This window comes from Lissotriton vulgaris, chromosome 1_1 (assembly GCF_964263255.1).
Source record: "Lissotriton vulgaris chromosome 1_1, aLisVul1.2, whole genome shotgun sequence".
Classification (NCBI taxonomy): Eukaryota; Metazoa; Chordata; class Amphibia; order Caudata; family Salamandridae; genus Lissotriton; species Lissotriton vulgaris.
Genome location: NC_141685.1, coordinates 329,735,834 through 329,753,854, shown reverse-complemented (window position 1 = coordinate 329,753,854; position 18,021 = coordinate 329,735,834). Strand labels below are relative to the sequence as shown.

Genomic DNA, 18,021 nt, shown 5'->3' with positions numbered 1-18,021 from the left:
AAGTATTGATGGGGGATATAGCCTGGAAGTATGATGTATCATGATCTCGGCCGAATTTAACTAGCTTTCCTCTCTAATGCAGGTGTTTCCACCATTGCATACCGAGGTGCTTTCATTGAATTTAATTTATTTGGGTCTTTCAGTATCAGAATCCACCAGACTGAATTTGTGCGTCTGTTTTATCATTTTTCGGCTTTTGTTGTTTGGCTCATTAGGAAGAAACATCACCGACACTGATGTCATAACTGAAGACGAAGAAAGCTTGGAGTAAATCTAGGAGAAATGGGACCCCTTTCGGGTTTATACTAACTTCAATGACAGGAGGTGGCAAACAAATATGCTATCTAAGACTGTAGCACATTTAGCAAAAATACCTTAAAAAACAAGTTTGGAAATTAATAGTAATGTGAGACAACAGATACGGAGATCAGGAAGTGTTATATTCAGGATATTGATTTGCAGGCTTTGAAAAGGTATTGACACGTTGTCTCCCAACTACTTCATACTGGCCAAATATGTTCTAATGTGGGACATTATTGAAGTTGATTCCAAATTTGATTGTGTATTCTAGTGGTAAGGCGTCCTCCACGTTCAACCATCATATGCTTTCTAGGCACAGACGAGTGTTGATGGCACGTAAGGGGGTAGAGGCTTCGATCAGTAAGATCAGGGATATAATAGATGACATGTCCTGCAGGAATGCAGCTACAATCCCGCCCATGATAAGGCGCCTCCTCTGCCTTTCAGTACCCACTACTCTCAATAGTTCACCATTAGGCTCTTGGTTACCAATCAAACAACCGTCTAGAAATGTAGCTGGTAATGCATCCCTATTCCTTTGGCAGCTTTCTTTGGTCAAGTGTGGATGATCTGGTTGTTCATGCTGCTGAAAATTAGGCTTCATTTTGAAAAACAATGAGCTGTGTTAACAAGATACAGGACTTGTGTACCGTGGCACCCAAACTCACTTAAATGATGATTTTACGTGGATTTAAGTGGTGGGTTGCAGGCATTGTAAAAGTGAAACCCTGTACGCTGTAGGATCAACCACTGTGTTGTTGTCACTTAGAGTTTGGTTGGCAGTTTCTTGGTACATTGGTAAACTGCATTTTCCTGGCTGTCAAGCATCTGCAGGTAACCTTAGCCCTTGCTTGGGTAGGATATGAACATTCTACAAAGGATCTTCAATGTAATTCTTGCCTCAACTAAAAGCCAGTTACATTTGAAGTCAAGACTCAGCCTGGCCTCTTGCTCTAGCCTATTCGTTTTTTTGTGCCGAGACCCGAGTAGATTACATTGCGTGAATCCATGTGTGCCAATACCAAATTTTCAATGAATCCCTCTTGAAGGCTGATTTGTAATTAAGGAAGGATTTCTTTGCAACACATACTTTGGAATTTCGTTTATTTACAAAAGAAATTAGAAAACAGCATTAAAAAGCACACACAAAGGTACATCTAGTTAACAAAAGGGTATTATTGTACATGAGGACACACATGGAGGGCGAACAACCAGTGCAATATGTCTTTTGCATTTGTGTATTAGGAGTTTTTCTAGATGTTATGCCACAGATATTGACAGTAGAATTAGGGGGTCGAGTAGTTTGTGGACACACTATGACACCATACGTAGATTGATCGGCGTGTGGCTGTTTCGGATTGACTGCCATACACATGTCTGTTAAATGCACCCCAGAATCACTACTGATACTGTGTTTGATACAATTGTGTTATACAGCTTTGCGATCTAGGTTGCCAATTTAGGCTTGAGAATGAGCAGAAATCCCACTCTGAGGGAGAGATTGATCACCATTCCGCCTCAGGCACTTTTCACTCGTGTCTATGCACATTAGTTTGGTAGTGTACTTGTGATAATTGATATGTGTTTTTCAATGCTTTTAAATGTTGTCTTTTGTCTCTTTATGATACGACGGTGGACCCCAAAAACAATCTATCCATAGGCCAGCACCATGTTTTATGTTTTTGATTGTTATCACAGAATGACTGTATCGACTGATCGTGACAAATGCCTTTCGACCCTAAGCTGGATCTCTCTAGGGCAGAAACATGTTGACCATTCAAGTAGCACTCTGCCTGGCATATCCCTAGCACTCATCTAAAATTGAAAACACCGCAACTCCTCTCCGTTGCAGAGTTGTAGCCCACACCAGGTACGATTTGGTACCTAATGATGAAGCATGCCACCCTCGGTGGGTGAGGGTTCTCGTCCTAAAGAAAGCATCTTTTCACATACAATAATACCCTTTTGTTAACTATACATACAAGAAATGAATTAGTGTTTTAAAATTATACCTGCCCCGTGAATCATATCCTCTCTTCTCTATTGTTGTTTTTAACATGAAAAGTTCAGGAATGAAATGTAATGAAATGTAATGAAATGTAATGAAATTGTATGCAATGTGCTTTTATGAGGAATTTTTATTCTTCGAAATAAAGATTTACTGAACTGAACTGAACTGAACTATACATTCTTGCGTATGCTCAATTAATAGGTGATATGGGCAATCCCCTGCCACATTTTGACCCTCAATTAAATCCGGACTACAAACAGTTCGAACTCTGCCAGGTGAAGCAAGAAGGAGGGGAGTCCGTGGATGCATTCTTAGCACGACTGCGTAAACTTGTGGGTACATACTCGAGCATTGACAACCCCGACAAAATATGAGTTCAGCTCATTCAAGGATGCAAATCATCCAAAGCGGCTAAGCTGGAACCTCGCTGGAAGTAATCCTAATACTCACTCGCTCCCATGAACTTGCCGACAGTCGAGCGGGGCTCATGAAGCCCGCCCTAGCACATCAAACACAGGGTCCGGCTCCCATGACAGGAGTGAGAATAAAGAAAGAGCATGTGGAGGCAATTCACATTTGGCCGAAGAGACCAAGAGGGGCGTTCACGTCGAAGGCCCATGACAGAAATTGCAGAAACTCTGGATCCACACACTATCCACCAAGGAGTTGTCCAGCGCAGAGCAAGACATGTTTAAAATGTGGCTGTCTGAACCACTTTGCAAGAGTATGTTAACAGTGCATGAGCACCCGCTGGTGTGGCTGCCAGAGATCGGAGGAGTGTAAACATACGTAACCTATCGCTGGAAGGAGGAACAGTTTTAGGTTGGAAAGAGTGCGAAGATGCCACCATGGCGGTTGACAAGAAGGACGAAGTATTCACTATCTCATTCACTGGAAAAATCCATCATAGGAAGAGGCCTCCCCCCCATGTGTCATGTGGATATCACAAATTATTTTTTTGATTTATGTTCTATGAATGTATTATCTCAAAAAACGTTGTTTCGTTTATGCTACATGCACATTTAGGCACCTATATTAAAAACAGAACAGCCACTATTAAAATAAATAATAAGGAACGGTATACAGGGCAGAAACTTTAGTTTAGATGATCACCATTAAATGTGACGCAGAGGAACTATATGTATTTTCAGGCTTTACTGAAGGGGCTAGAAGGGTCATTCTGAGGTATGAAGCAGAGAATAGCAGAATTCATCATTTTTCTACAATTACACATTTGTGCACACCGATAGATGGGACATTCTTCGATAACAAAGGTTTATATTTTTCGTCTATCACCTGATTTGATCATTCTGATACAAAATGTAACTGTGCTTTATTAATGGAACTTAACTTCTAAATATATTAAGACAGGGTTGCACTGTATGAGGTATTTTAAAGAAAAATATAATTACAAAATCGTTTAGTATTCCACTGCATATTTTTTTCCTTTGAGTAATGTTCCAAAGGTTCGAGAAAATATAAAAACTTACCTATCCAGGGAGTGAGGTACTTGTAAGAAAAGTTGTCCTTGGGTGCTGAAAAATATCAAGAAGAAAGAAATAGGAGAACATTTACTTTGAAAACTTAAACTTTAGTGGCATGACTTTTCAAACATTAATCCAAATCCGCGACACCTACAACTGCAACTTTATTACAAAGAGACGCCAGGGTTAAAAGAGAATGGAAATAGAAATCGAAGTAGGTACCCACAGTTTAATATAAGTTTAAAGAGTAGCAGCAGTTCTTTCCCAAGTGATTGCTTTCATGCAAATACAGTTTTTGTGTGTTGTAGATGTACCTTCACTCAAGTAGATAAATACTGAACCATGATTTGAGTTTGTAACTTCTGGTTCAAACTAGAATATGTACCTTACTAATGCTTCTGTCGAAGAACTTTCTGCTCGACAAAGACTTTAAGAGTTTTGAATATTCTGTCTGTACAGTTTTACCTGGAACACTCTGTTTAACCTTGATATATGCAAATTAATGTAGAAACGAAAACTGAGAAACCACATTGGAAGAAACCAAAATCATGGAAAACTAATTTTAAGGTGATAAAAATTTAAGGGAGTGAAAATAATTTTTTTAAATTGAACATTTTACAGAAAAGTTTATTTTAAGTAAAAATCTAATATTACATTAAAACGGTGGTATTTGGGGTTTGAGAGGGTTTTTTGGTTCAGGGATGAGTGGAGATTAAGGATGGTGATTTTTTTTGAGATCAGGAATGGGTGGACTAATTTGTAGGGTCCAACTGTAAATGAAAAAAAAACATTTTGAAAAGCTCCAAACAGATGAAGAGAGATCATGCTAAACCGGACTAGCTATAGAGGCGGGAAAACCTTCACACTTTTCACAGATCTTGAAGTTTCTTTTCCAACTTTTCCTACAATGTTTCTGCACACCACTTTTCTCCTGATAATTTCACAGAAATTCTCCAACTGAAACGGGTTTTCAATGTGTTTCCTGTGTTCACCAACTATTTATACCCTAGTAAATGTCATGACGTTCTCAAGAAATGAGAGTGTATATGGATGAATGAGTGGGGGTGTGGATAGATAAGTATGTGACTGCACTTGAGGTTTTCCCTCCCCAAACCCGAGACATCACAACACAGATTGGGACTGACACAGAATTACCTGCACTCCAAGCCCCATACAAGTTCCACAATACAGATGGTAAAATGGAGAAGCAACTCTGCACCATTCCATCAAGAATTAAATATTCTCACAGTTGTTGCAAAGAGCCCTCTAAGGGAGGTTCCTGAAAGGACCACATATGTCATGCAATGAGGGGCTTCCTAAACAGAGGTGCAGTCCTAATAAAATATTCCTAAGGCACTTTTCCTGGAGACTAGTGTCAACTATTTTTAAGGGCAGTTTCAGTGCAGAAGAAGCAGTTCATGGGTGTATGCATAAGGTGTTGGCTTGATGGAGCAATCTTGAGAGGAATCAGAGAATCACGCAGAAGCAGCTGCATTTTAGCCTGCCTTCTCTGCGGCCCTTGTCTTGATCATGTAGTAATTCAAACCATTCTTCCTCGCTGTGAGATTTCTGCCAGAGTTGTTGCCACTGAGTGCAGTGCTATGTCAGTGTGAGTTTAGCGTTCAGATGATTTTGTTGTTTTCATATATACCACAGATTCGATTTTTGCAAGTACACCATTTTTATTAGGTCTCGCTAGACCTATTGTTGCCGAGTTCCTTGTCAAGCGACTTAGATCTGGCCACGAGCGCCGATTACAACTCGTGGACGCGCATGCCCAGCCCCGCCCCCCCAGCCGTGCACATCTTTTGCTCCACATTCCACATTCACAGCGGCAGCCTCTCACAATCACGCACGCACACAGCCACACTCACGGAAGCACACACACACACGCTGGCGCACGCACACACACACACACCTCCTCCCCCTTACCTCAGCACATCTCTTGTTGCACATTCACAGCGTCAGCCTCTCCCATTCACGCGCGCACAGAGCCACACTCACGGAAGCACACGCAGGCATACACACAAACACCTGCACCACTCCAGAGACAAGCCAAGACATAGGGAGTGGGGGGGATGGGTCACAAACTAAATAAAAAGCCGGTCAAAAGAGGTCTCCATTAATTAGACGATGTTTGCCAACATAACTTGAAACGCTGGACCCGGCGCTTTGCTCACCTCTGGTTGTGCACTAAAAGCACGCAGCACGGACACAGATTTTCTTCCGACCCTCAGGCACTGCAGTGCCACGGAGATGGTGGCGCCAAACTTCCGTGCAACCTTTGCCGTCCTGCGCAGAAGCTGATTGCCAACAGTTCTCGCGTGATAAGATCGTCGGCTTCCGGCGCTCTCCCCGTCATTATTTTAGTAAATGTGGATGCCAGCTATTATTCTATAAATATTAAATTCTCTAAACCTCACAATAACATTTTAAGTTCAAGTTCCCCTTATCTGTAGATGTTAATATTAATTTACCTAAACACAACCCAGGTGTGAAATAAAAGTAGGACCAGCGTGAAGGAGGGAGGAGACAGATAAGTGCACAAGCAGAATCGGCTCTGTGGACGCGCTTCCACGAGCCGATTCTAAGATGGGAACGCGCCTCCCAAGGACAGCTTTTCCGCGTTCAATTGCAGTTGATTGGTCCTCGCCGGAAGTCCTGCTGGGCGTCAATTATGGCTGAGTGCTCCTGTCCTGAACACTGGTGAGCAACCTCTCGGGGAGAGTGCTTCGGGGCCTGGCGGCATGCTGTGATAATTGCTATGCTATTTACCTTTCCTTTGTTGTGATCGTGAGCAGGCGTCTTACTGGCGCCACGCGTTCATTAGGAATTAAAGTTGCACAGCTGGTGATAATTAGAGCAGCATGTTTTAGGACTTTTTTTGCACTTAGTGTTGTTTACTCAGTATTTTAAATATTACTAATGGATGTATCTGTACAGCGCCGTTTGTGTGGCCCCACCTTTGGTGATTGTTTTGAGGAGCGTGATTGTTTTGAGGAGCGGCAGGGGAGGCGTGCATCTCTAAAGGCAGACACATGCTGCGATGTTTACTGAATCCATTTTGGCTCTTGAAGGTTACAGATCGGATGTCATGGCCAGCCTAGGAGGCAGCTTGTCGGCGCTGCCTTCTGCAGGCCTATCTCATCCCTGGCCCTCTGTGATCAGAGCAGGGCTGGCATGCATCGCACGGAGACCCGGCCGTCCGCCCGCATCGGGTCCCATCCCGCACCCCTAGCCTAGGGCCGGCGCCAGGGCAGGTGGACCGCTCGAGCTCCCGGGCATCATCTGTTCACAAGGTAAAGGGCGTTCCTGGGGCTCTGAGCTGCATCCTAGCCGGGTGGGGTGGAGAGCAGCTGAGCGACGAACTCAGGAAGATGGAGGTTATCAGCATACATGCCAACATTTCAGAAGAGCAAAGTGGGAGAATTGAAAAAAAAATCGGGAGAATGGGGCATTGACTCGGGTTAACGGCATGTATAGGCTTTGGAAGTGGCTGTGGCAGGATCGGACATTTGAAACGTAAATGCACGTGTTTTTTTAAACTTTCATATGCAAGGAGCGCAATGGCAGGCAGGCAGAGAGAGGGTGATGCAAGTGTTGTGCACTGGCCTGGCAGGTTGCTGGCAGTGCATGCACCTCCCCACCCCCCTCCTGTGTGGCAGCCCGGGCTGTAACAGCTTCCCCTGCACATACAGCCGCCCCAGTACTTCACACGTCTTTAAAAGACCATTGCTTTGTTAATGACGCTTTGTTGGTTTTTCACCCCTTCTAGAGCCCCTGCATCGCCACTCTGAATATTGCTGGAAGAATTAGCACCTTACACAATACCAAACCCTGTCAGCTAAAACCCCCGAGGAATCGGGTTTTTGCTTGCAGGAATCGGGAGGCGGGAGACTAACCTTGAAATCGGTAGTCTCACGCCTGAATCGGGAGGGTTGGCATGTCTGGTTATCAGAGCGGACGCATCCCGATGAAGGATTAAGACGAGGAGGGCAAGTATTTAGGGCTAGAGAGGGGTTGGGGGTAGATGCTTCTCTTCTGTTTACTACTACGGGGGACCAGCCGTGGGCTGTGCCAGGGCGTCCACTCCCGCGGCTGATGGGGGCCGAGAGATGCTGCTGTGCACTGCGGGTGCCCATTGATATCTTTATTGCGGTGGCAGATGCTTCCTGGGCTGGGCGCGCGCAGGAGAGCAGCATGCCATCCACATAGCAGGTGCACGTGTAGTGCACAGTGGCCCAGGTGCCACCCTGCTGGACGGGCGGCCTTCCCTCTGCAGAGAGGGGCCCTGCTGCATAAGCTGGGGTGTGCTGGAGAGTGTGACAGGCGTGCACGCCCGCTCCTCTGTAAAGAACATCAACACGAGCTGAGTGAGCACGTGATTGAGTACCGAGTTCCCATACGTTACACTTTAATATGTCCAGTATGTTTAAAAGTGCGTCCCCACCGACATTTTGGTCATTGGTAAGTTTATCTGTACATGGCTAGTTATTCATGAACTTAAATGCTCAAGTAGGGCTTGGTTACACAAATTAAGTGTATTTCTATATTTTCTTTATAACATATATACGAGTTAACAGTTTCGTTAATGACAGTGAGCGCTACCAAATATCTTTTTGATGCAGTTTTCTTGGCAGGCGCTTTATTGATTCAGAAGAGTGATTTTACCCATCAGACGCAGTACGCTTTTCTTTTTAATCAACCTCTGAAGGCTGAAAAGCCGAGGCCACCGATCCGAATTCTGCTCTTTGATTTCCTCATTTCATGTATTAACCAACGGAGCTGTCTTACCAGCGTTTATTGACCTGTGTGTATGTAGCTTAGGTGATTTTTTTTTCATTTTGGAAAGAAGTCTTGGGCACAAAGAAAAAGTAGTAAGCTGTCTCTGTGCCCATGCTGGGAGCAGCTCGGGGCTCAAGGGCTCTGCTGAGGAGCTTCCTCGCTCTGACTGCAGACCAACTTTGATGTTTTTGAGGGGCAGCGGTGGGATGAAACAATGAAACCATTATTTTGCGCAAAGAATCTGGCCTCTATGCCCCTGTTTGTGCTGCGCTTTCTCCAAGTGCCGGCAGAACATGTGCCGGATTCCTGGCTTTGCTGTTGAACATGAATCGTTTACTTGTATTATTAGCTCTGGCCTTTCTTGTTTTTTCTTTCGGCGATGTTCTTGATCTGATAAGGGAAACAGTGACACATATCTCATTTGCATGCAGTAGCCAGCCGAGCACGCTGTATGAACACTGACACATGCTGCTTTTGTACATTTAATATTGTATGTGTTCATAGTGCACACACCGCCATCGCTCGCTCCACATTGCGCCCATACACTTACAAACCAAGAAGACTCATGAGACATAATTGTGGGAAAAACGGTGGTGCAGGTTTATTGCATACAAGTAGCAGATAGGTGGGTCATCTTACAGGCGATCCAAAGCGGCAGCCCCTCGCTGACCCGCATGCCTAATATGGCTGAGATACCCGCCACCCCCTCTCAACACAAATCCCCAAGGATGGGAAACCGGAAACAATTCTGAAGTTTTTGGAAGTCGGGAGGGAGTGACCCTCCCGGCCGTATTTATTAAAATATGAAACAAAATTAAAACAAAATTAAAAGTTTCATATTATGTACAATTTCATAACCACATTGCGATGTTTGGCTAACCTTAACATATTCTCTAATACAAAGGTCCTCCTAGCCGAACTAACATCCTACAAAACATTTACTTGAAATTTTGAAATTGTACATCCTAACGTTTAAGGGCCAACGGCAAGGTCGTAACCGGTGTCAAGATCCCTAACCCAGAAATATCCCCCTCACTTGTGAGGGGCGGCACAGAGGCGTACCTCAAGTGCAACTTACCAATTTCCCTTGACTTGACGGAGGCCCCAATAAAACTCGACGCCACTTAAAGGTCGTACGAGGACACGTGTGAGGTATCTAGAAGGTAGCGTAGACCCCCCCCCCCAAACCCCACACAACTTACCACATCTGCCGTCGCAGACGTCCTGGCCCCGGGAAATTCCCCAGGAGGGGGCTGTAACCCCTCCTACCCAGGAAGGGGTCTTGACCGCCTTTCCTTTCCTTTCGGCGACCCATCCTTAGAAGGGACCGCCTCCCCGTTGAAGGGCCAATGGCCACCTCCCCCGCGCGCTCCCATCCGTAATGGGTGACGCCCACTCATAGGGATCTTCCAATTAGTGCTCACCGATCATGACCTTACCGCCCGACCAAAATAAATACGACAATGCTAACTAAATTACAAATGACTAATTCTAAAAGACAGTAGCAACAACAACTTTATTAAATGCATGCTTACTCAGGGACACTAAAGCAGAATTACTTTATTTGCAAAACATAATACCAATCGACCATTCTTTATTGCATACTCAAAAGTCATCACGATAACACGACAACCTGTAAACGAAAAAACAAAAAAAAGAATCGAATTAACATCAAACTTTATCCAAAACCAATCGCTGTCTTCAGGGGCTGGTGGGTGGGTCAAAATTGGCTCTTCGTTCCGTCTCGAGCTCACGTGCAGCGAGGAGGTGCAGCTTCAGAGCACAGGAACAAGAGGATGCCTTCTGGTCTTCCTTCTCCTTTTATCCGTCTTCAGGGCGGGCGTAAACCCGCCCCTGCCTGCCCAAGGGCGTGGCCAGCCGCGTCCGTGTCTAGGCCAACCCACTCTAGGGCGGGAAAAGGCGCGCCCCGGCTACGCCGCTTCGGGCATACCAGCCGAGACTCGCCTCCCGCCCAAGATGGCTTCCCGGGGGGATCGTGGTACTCTGCCATACGTTCGGGGGGACCGAATGGTCGCCCCTTTCCATATGGCTGAGATACCCGCCACCCCCTCTCAACACAAATCCCCAAGGATGGGAAACCGGAAACAATTCTGAAGTTTTTGGAAGTCGGGAGGGAGTGACCCTCCCGGCCGTATTTATTAAAATATGAAACAAAATTAAAACAAAATTAAAAGTTTCATATTATGTACAATTTCATAACCACATTGCGATGTTTGGCTAACCTTAACATATTCTCTAATACAAAGGTCCTCCTAGCCGAACTAACATCCTACAAAACATTTACTTGAAATTTTGAAATTGTACATCCTAACGTTTAAGGGCCAACGGCAAGGTCGTAACCGGTGTCAAGATCCCTAACCCAGAAATATCCCCCTCACTTGTGAGGGGCGGCACAGAGGCGTACCTCAAGTGCAACTTACCAATTTCCCTTGACTTGACGGAGGCCCCAATAAAACTCGACGCCACTTAAAGGTCGTACGAGGACACGTGTGAGGTATCTAGAAGGTAGCGTAGACCCCCCCCCCAAACCCCACACAACTTACCACATCTGCCGTCGCAGACGTCCTGGCCCCGGGAAATTCCCCAGGAGGGGGCTGTAACCCCTCCTACCCAGGAAGGGGTCTTGACCGCCTTTCCTTTCCTTTCGGCGACCCATCCTTAGAAGGGACCGCCTCCCCGTTGAGGGGCCAATGGCCACCTCCCCCGCGCGCTCCCATCCGTAATGGGTGACGCCCACTCATAGGGATCTTCCAATTAGTGCTCACCGATCATGACCTTACCGCCACAGGACCGGATAGTTGACCGGCTATCCGGACCCCCCACAACACTCCTACCTAAAGGTCATGTTTTAACGTTTTTAGCCAAGCTATGAAGTCTCCTATGAGTAACTCATTCCCCACCCGAGACAGATGCACACCATCACTCAAATACATACTGTCCCCATTAATACAACCATGCGAAATAGAATGCAGTGTACTGGAACGGAACAACCTACTCACTTTGTTATTAATTTTCCTTACAGAATGATTCAAAGCTGAAACAGAAAACGCCCCCCGCCACACTTTCCGTGGGATCATATGGGACCACGCAATCGTGCACCCTGGAACTCTCCTTGCTAACCAACTTACAGTGGAAAGCATTGCCTCAAGGAGAAGTCGTCTACCAGTGGTGACCAAATCATTGCCCCCAAGATGTACTATGACTACAGACGGCGGTGACCTCATCCGCCCTAGCAAACCCTCGAAAAACGATTGAAACTGGTCAATACAGAGACCGCCACTTCCGTAGAAGGACACACTGTACCCGTATTCCCCAGCCACGTGAATCATGTCACTTGTCTTGAATACGTCCGCGGCACGCCTCACGTATGAGTGGCCCACGACCCACACCTCCCTTTTCACAGCCGGTGATGTCTGACCGCTGGCCCGGTGTTGGGTCGACTGCATAGTCCGCCCCGCCTCGTAGGCTTGCGTAACTGAAAACCAAACAAACAAGAAGCATGAGTACATCATTACAGCTTCACAACATGTGCAAACGCACATACCTCTTATAACAATTGGAGGACCAACGCCCCACCCGTTTAACTTGTTCCACATTCAGACCCCTGGCTGTAGCCTCTGTAGCAGCCCCTATCCGAAAGGAATGGGTCCCAAACTCGCCCGGGTTCAAGCCCGCAGCTGTAATCGACATCGCAAGCACCCGCTGAAACTGAAACCTTGTCAGTGGGGTGGCGTCAGCGTGTCTCAACAAGGTCCCCCCCCATGATGCCACCCTTCGTGTTAAATAATCCTCTAAACACTTCACCGGGCACATGGAGGACCCGGGAATCCTGCGTATGATTATGCAGTCACCCATCCCACTCTGATCGGTCTTGGACCTCACAAACGAGACAGTCATTGTCTCCCCTCTGATCTGTACGTGTTCTGCGCACAGCCCTCCCGTCACATCCTGCTTGTTCCTCGCCACTAGTTCGCTTACCCGCATAGCCCCATGAAATGCCAGCGTAAAAGCGGCCCGGAATAACACTGTCTCAAACTGAGATGAACAAGTTGCAGGGAGTCTGGATAATAACTGGGCCAACCTATCCAAACCTATCGGGCGCCTTTCATCTACTCTGCGACCCTCAAGGCATTGCCACCCACGTAGCGCTTTTTGTACAACGAAAGACGCTGTCGGGTCCTGGATCCCATGAGCCCTAGCAACAAAGGAAATGGCAGCCCGATGCCTCTGGGCCGTGGCCACCGATTTCCCAGCCAGATGTAAAGACATCAGAAAGTTCACTACCCATTCCTCCTGACCCCAAAGCTCCTCTCTAGCAGTCCCCAAGAAGGCAAAATAGGACCGGAACGCCCCTTCATATGCCTTCCTCGTCCTGGGTGCTAAACTCTCTCCCACGAGGTTACGAAGTTCGGGGCACCGAGAGACCAGAGAGCTTCGGGAAAGGGTGCCGGCTCCGGGTCCGCTGTGGGAAGAAAACCCCAGAAGGCCTGCATACGAAAACGAGAAAGGGCATCAGCCGCCTGGTTCATTACCCCAGGGATATGTCTTGCTTTGAATAGCACATTCAATTGCATACACAGTAATACGATTTCCTTGAGCAGCCTCAAAATCCATTTGCATCGTGCTGCCTGGCTATTGATACACTCAACCACGGTCATATTGTCAGACCAGAATACCACAGAGTGATCTCTGAACCCTTCAGGCCATGTTCTCAGGGCCACCAAAATGGGGAAAAGTTCCAGGAAAGCCATGTTACTTGTCAATCCACTGTCATGCCACCATGCCAGCCACTTTTGTGCAGACCAACGAGTGCCAAAAATGGCACCAAAACCTATGCTCTCAGCCGAATCTGTCCACAGCCCCAGCTCTTCAGAGGACACGGCCGGTTTGCTCCAGACGACTCGACCATTGAAATCCGCCAGAAATGCCAACCAAATGCGCATGTCCTGGCGGACCTCTGCCGAGAGCCTTGTGCGATGATGGCCCTCTTTTAGGCCGACCATGGCTTGAGCGATCGAGCGGGAAAAGGGGCGGGCCATTGGTATAACTCTCAGGGCAAAATTCAACTGTCCCACTAACTGCTGTAATTGATGCAGCTTAACCTTAGGTTCACTTATACACATTTGCAGGGATGACCTGAACCTTAACACTTTGTCCCCTGGTAAACGGAAACAACCTTCTCCGGAGTCCAACTCGATCCCCAGAAACTCGAGGCAAGTCGAAGGACCAACAGTCTTACCTGGTGCCAATGGCACGCCAAACTGATTCATTAAGACACAAAATGCAGACAAAGCCTGCCCACATTCCGGATCCCCGGCTGCCCCCAGGAACAAAAAATCATCGAGATAATGCATCACATGTTGGAAACCCGTCTTCTTTGTGAAGACCCATTGTAGGAAACTACTGAATTTCTCAAAATAGGCACAAGATATCGAGCACCCCATCGGCATACACCTATCCATGTAATAATGACCCTGAAACATGAAACCTAGGAGACGCTGATCGTCTGGGTGTACCGGGAGCAACCGGAACGCTGACTCGATATCAGATTTTGCCATCAGCGCACCGGGCCCCAGGCGATTCAAAATGGCTACGGCCTCATCGAAGGATGCGTACCGCACCGAACACACTTCCGGGTCTATCGCTTCGTTTACGGAAGCACCACGTGGGGCTGATAAATTATGTATCAGCCGAAACTCCCCCGGGTCCTTCTTGGGGACCACCCCTAAAGGAGAACAAACAAAGTTAGCCACCGGGGGTACACTAAACGGACCGGCGACTCGACCTCGAGTAACCTCCTTCCGGATCTTTTCCTGTACCACGGTCGTCTGCTGCAAGACCGATATCTGATTTTTACATTTCTCTATTCCTTGAAAGTCCCCCACTGGGATGCGGAAACCATATGAAAAACCGTTTCGTAACACCCCAGCGGAAGTACGATCCGGGTATTCGCTGAGCCAGGGAATCATTGCCAAGGTATTAATCGGGGTAGGTAAAGGCGCCCCTCGGACTATGTTAGACCTGTTTGGCGCTTCCTCTACCCCCGTTATCACCCGTTTTGGCTCTGCACGTGGACTCAGGATGGGATGATTGCCCACACCCACTACATTCATGTCTAAATTTGCACGACCCCTGGGGCCTAGTACATTTACCTCTGTTAAAGTTCCAACAGACCCCCCTTTTACCTGTATTGCCGGTAGGCCTCGAGTGACTGTCGGTACCCGTACCTGATCGAAAGGGCGTCCCCGCATATTGGCGGGAGGGTTCGCCAACGCTACTCCACTGTCAATTTCAACATACCAGTATCCTCCATTTTGGACCAGGACACAGAATCATAACAATCCCAAGTTAAATTCTTATCGTGTTCTTTTGCCTTTCTGAACAGATTATCATAGCAGAACCAATGATTACCCTCGTGTGATACAGAGTACCCCATGATCCGTGACTGATAAATCGGCAATTCGCGTAGCAATTCGGGCCTTCGTTCCCCCAAGATCGATGTAAATATCCCCCACGCTTTGCCCCAATTGCCAATGTTTTCATTTACCTTAAAGGCGGCCATCTTTGCGCGCCAAACACTCGGATGCATGAGGTCTTTCTGGCCCTTAACATGCTCCATCTCATAATGATCAGTAAGCAACGAGAAGATGTTTACATACTCTCCTGCCCATATCTTTTCCTTAATAGCTACAGGGACATGCTGACCCAACTTTTCCCTTCGAGAGGGTGCTGACTCATCCCTCGCAATCGGCAATGGCCGCTTACCTGAACCGGACGCTGTCTCTGCGACTGAACCAGTCCCCTGTGACTTCTCTACTGCCGCAGCCGGCGTGGATACCTTCGCTGCTTCCCGAGTTTCACGCAGTTGCTTCATCAAGCCCTGCGCGTCGGCAGCCGTGGCGCCCTCGCTACCTTTACCCAACCACGCTGCCAATTGTGCTGCCAGTTCGGGCGGCATATCTTCCCCGGACACGGGAGTGACCACTACGGGAATCGGGTTCCCTTCTTCCGGCACGGGAGTGGGTGCTTCGAGCGGGGTACTGGGACCCGGGATGTCTCCCCCAGTTGCTCCCCTCCTGGGCCTCTTGCCTTTTCCTTCCGGGGCTGCTTCCGCCAAAGGACGTTTCGGCCCCCCTTCCTCGTTTTTATCCATTCGCCTCTTTAGGTCGGTCATCTCTTTCATGAGAACGCGCAGCATCTGGTCGGTAGTCATTCGCTTTCCCGCCTTCTTCGGCATTCTCCGACAGAGTATCTGAAAAACAAACAAGAACGATTACAACGCTCAAAATTGGCTCTTCGTTCCGTCTCGAGCTCACGTGCAGCGAGGAGGTGCAGCTTCAGAGCACAGGAACAAGAGGATGCCTTCTGGTCTTCCTTCTCCTTTTATCCGTCTTCAGGGCGGGCGTAAACCCGCCCCTGCCTGCCCAAGGGCGTGGCCAGCCGCGTCCGTGTCTAGGCCAACCCACTCTAGGGCGGGAAAAGGCGCGCCCCGGCTACGCCGCTTCGGGCATACCAGCCGAGACTCGCCTCCCGCCCAAGATGGCTTCCCGGGGGGATCGTGGTACTCTGCCATACGTTCGGGGGGACCGAATGGTCGCCCCTTTCCATTAGCCAATTTGCACGGTAAGTCGATGCTCTTGACGGTGCAATACTTTGATAGTTATCTCGTTTACTCCCGCCCCCCCTGTCAGGGCGGAGCGATGAGGCACACCCCCGGTCGGTTTAGGCCCCCCGACCGCCCGAAGGACTAACGGGGCGCCGACGTTGTTTCCTGGAACCCCCTCGGCTCCAGGTTCTTGGCTCGGGCACCCCTACTGTGCCAGGCAGAGGTATTGCTGTCTCCTTCTGCCGCAGAGGTACCCTTACTGTCCATCTGCTTCCAGATCGCCCTGTGACTCCGCCTGCAACACAAAACAGACCATTAATTGCTCACACCAACCTGCTGCTCTGCTGCTGGGTCAGGGCCAGGGTGGGAACAGCGCAGAGCAGTCAGGACGAAAACGCGGCGGAAAGAGGAAGGACAAAGCCACGCAGTCCTAGATAAAGGCCCTGGGTCCGCCCCCCCCTCGCACCTCGCCTTGCATTGGCCACTTTCTAAAGGGGCGGCACCCGTCCGGCGCGCTGATGACGTTATGCTCGCGAGGCATGTGTCACTAGGACGCTGTCTCGCGTTATCTCCCCTTCGTGTCGCGCGGCCAGCGGCATAGTGCACACACCGCCATCGCTCGCTCCACATTGCGCCCATACACTTACAAACCAAGAAGACTCATGAGACATAATTGTGGGAAAAACGGTGGTGCAGGTTTATTGCATACAAGTAGCAGATAGGTGGGTCATCTTACAGGCGATCCAAAGCGGCAGCCCCTCGATGACCCGCATGCCTAATTAGCCAATTTGCACGGTAAGTCGATGCTCTTGACGGTGCAATACTTTGATAGTTATCTCGTTTACTCCCGCCCCCCCTGTCAGGGCGGAGCAATGAGGCACACCCCCGGTCGGTTTAGGCCCCCCGACCGCCCGAAGGACTAACGGGGCGCCGACGTTGTTTCCTGGAACCCCCTCGGCTCCAGGTTCTTGGCTCGGGCACCCCTACTGTGCCAGGCAGAGGTATTGCTGTCTCCTTCTGCCGCAGAGGTACCCTTACTGTCCATCTGCTTCCAGATCGCCCTGTACTCCGCCACAGCTCTGGATGAGGCCCCCGACGAAGACAGAGCCCCCCACCACCTAGCCACTTTGTACTTTATACCTAGCACCCTCATATCAAACGCACCCTGCTGCCGCTAACGCTTCCTGTAAGTCAAGGAGAAAAACATCCATACCAATCCCGGACAAGTGAACCCCATCCTTTTCGTAGTAACCAACAGTCCTTTCCTGTATTAGTGCGTGCCTAATAAACCCCAGGCCCTCTTCTCCATGAATTTTTGCATAGCCCCACCCTTCTCCTGCCTTGCTCAATAGCAAGGGGTGACCGTGCTCCCCTCCATGTCCTGCGTGGAACAATCTCTGACCATACCAATTCAGTGATCCCCAGCTCGTTTGTTATCGCCGTGAACTCCCGCAGCATGGCCTCCACTAAGGCTCGCCTCCCCCTGGTTACCAGGTCATTACCACCCAAGTGTATCACTAGAATGTTGGGAGGTCCCCCCCAGGCTGCCACGCCCTGCTCCAGCCTGCGCTTCAGCTGACCCCATCTCATTCCCGGTGAGCCCATCCATATTATCCGTGTCTTTGCAAAGGCCAACTCCCATTTCCTGTGTGACGCCCATTGTTCGAGCCTGGAGACGTACGAATGCCCCACCCAATGGGGGTGATTACCTGTTTTAACATATTTCGTGATTATGATGTGCTTCGATTGTTCAAGCAACTAAGGCCCCTTTTAACTAAGCGATGGTCAATACCCTTGTTATGTCCCACCCACCT

The 18,021-nt window shown here is 48.4% G+C and overlaps 1 protein-coding gene across 1 annotated transcript in view; it reads right to left on the bottom strand.

Annotated features, from left to right (window-relative positions):
- Positions 1–18,021, bottom strand: part of LOC147747132 (cytochrome P450 4B1-like) — a 415,025-nt gene that overhangs the window by 244,863 nt on the left and 152,141 nt on the right. Inside the window, exon 3 of the mRNA XM_086952390.1 lies at positions 3,802–3,846. Coding sequence (XP_086808516.1) covers positions 3,802–3,846 — 45 coding nt within the window. The remainder of the gene's footprint in view (positions 1–3,801; positions 3,847–18,021) is intronic.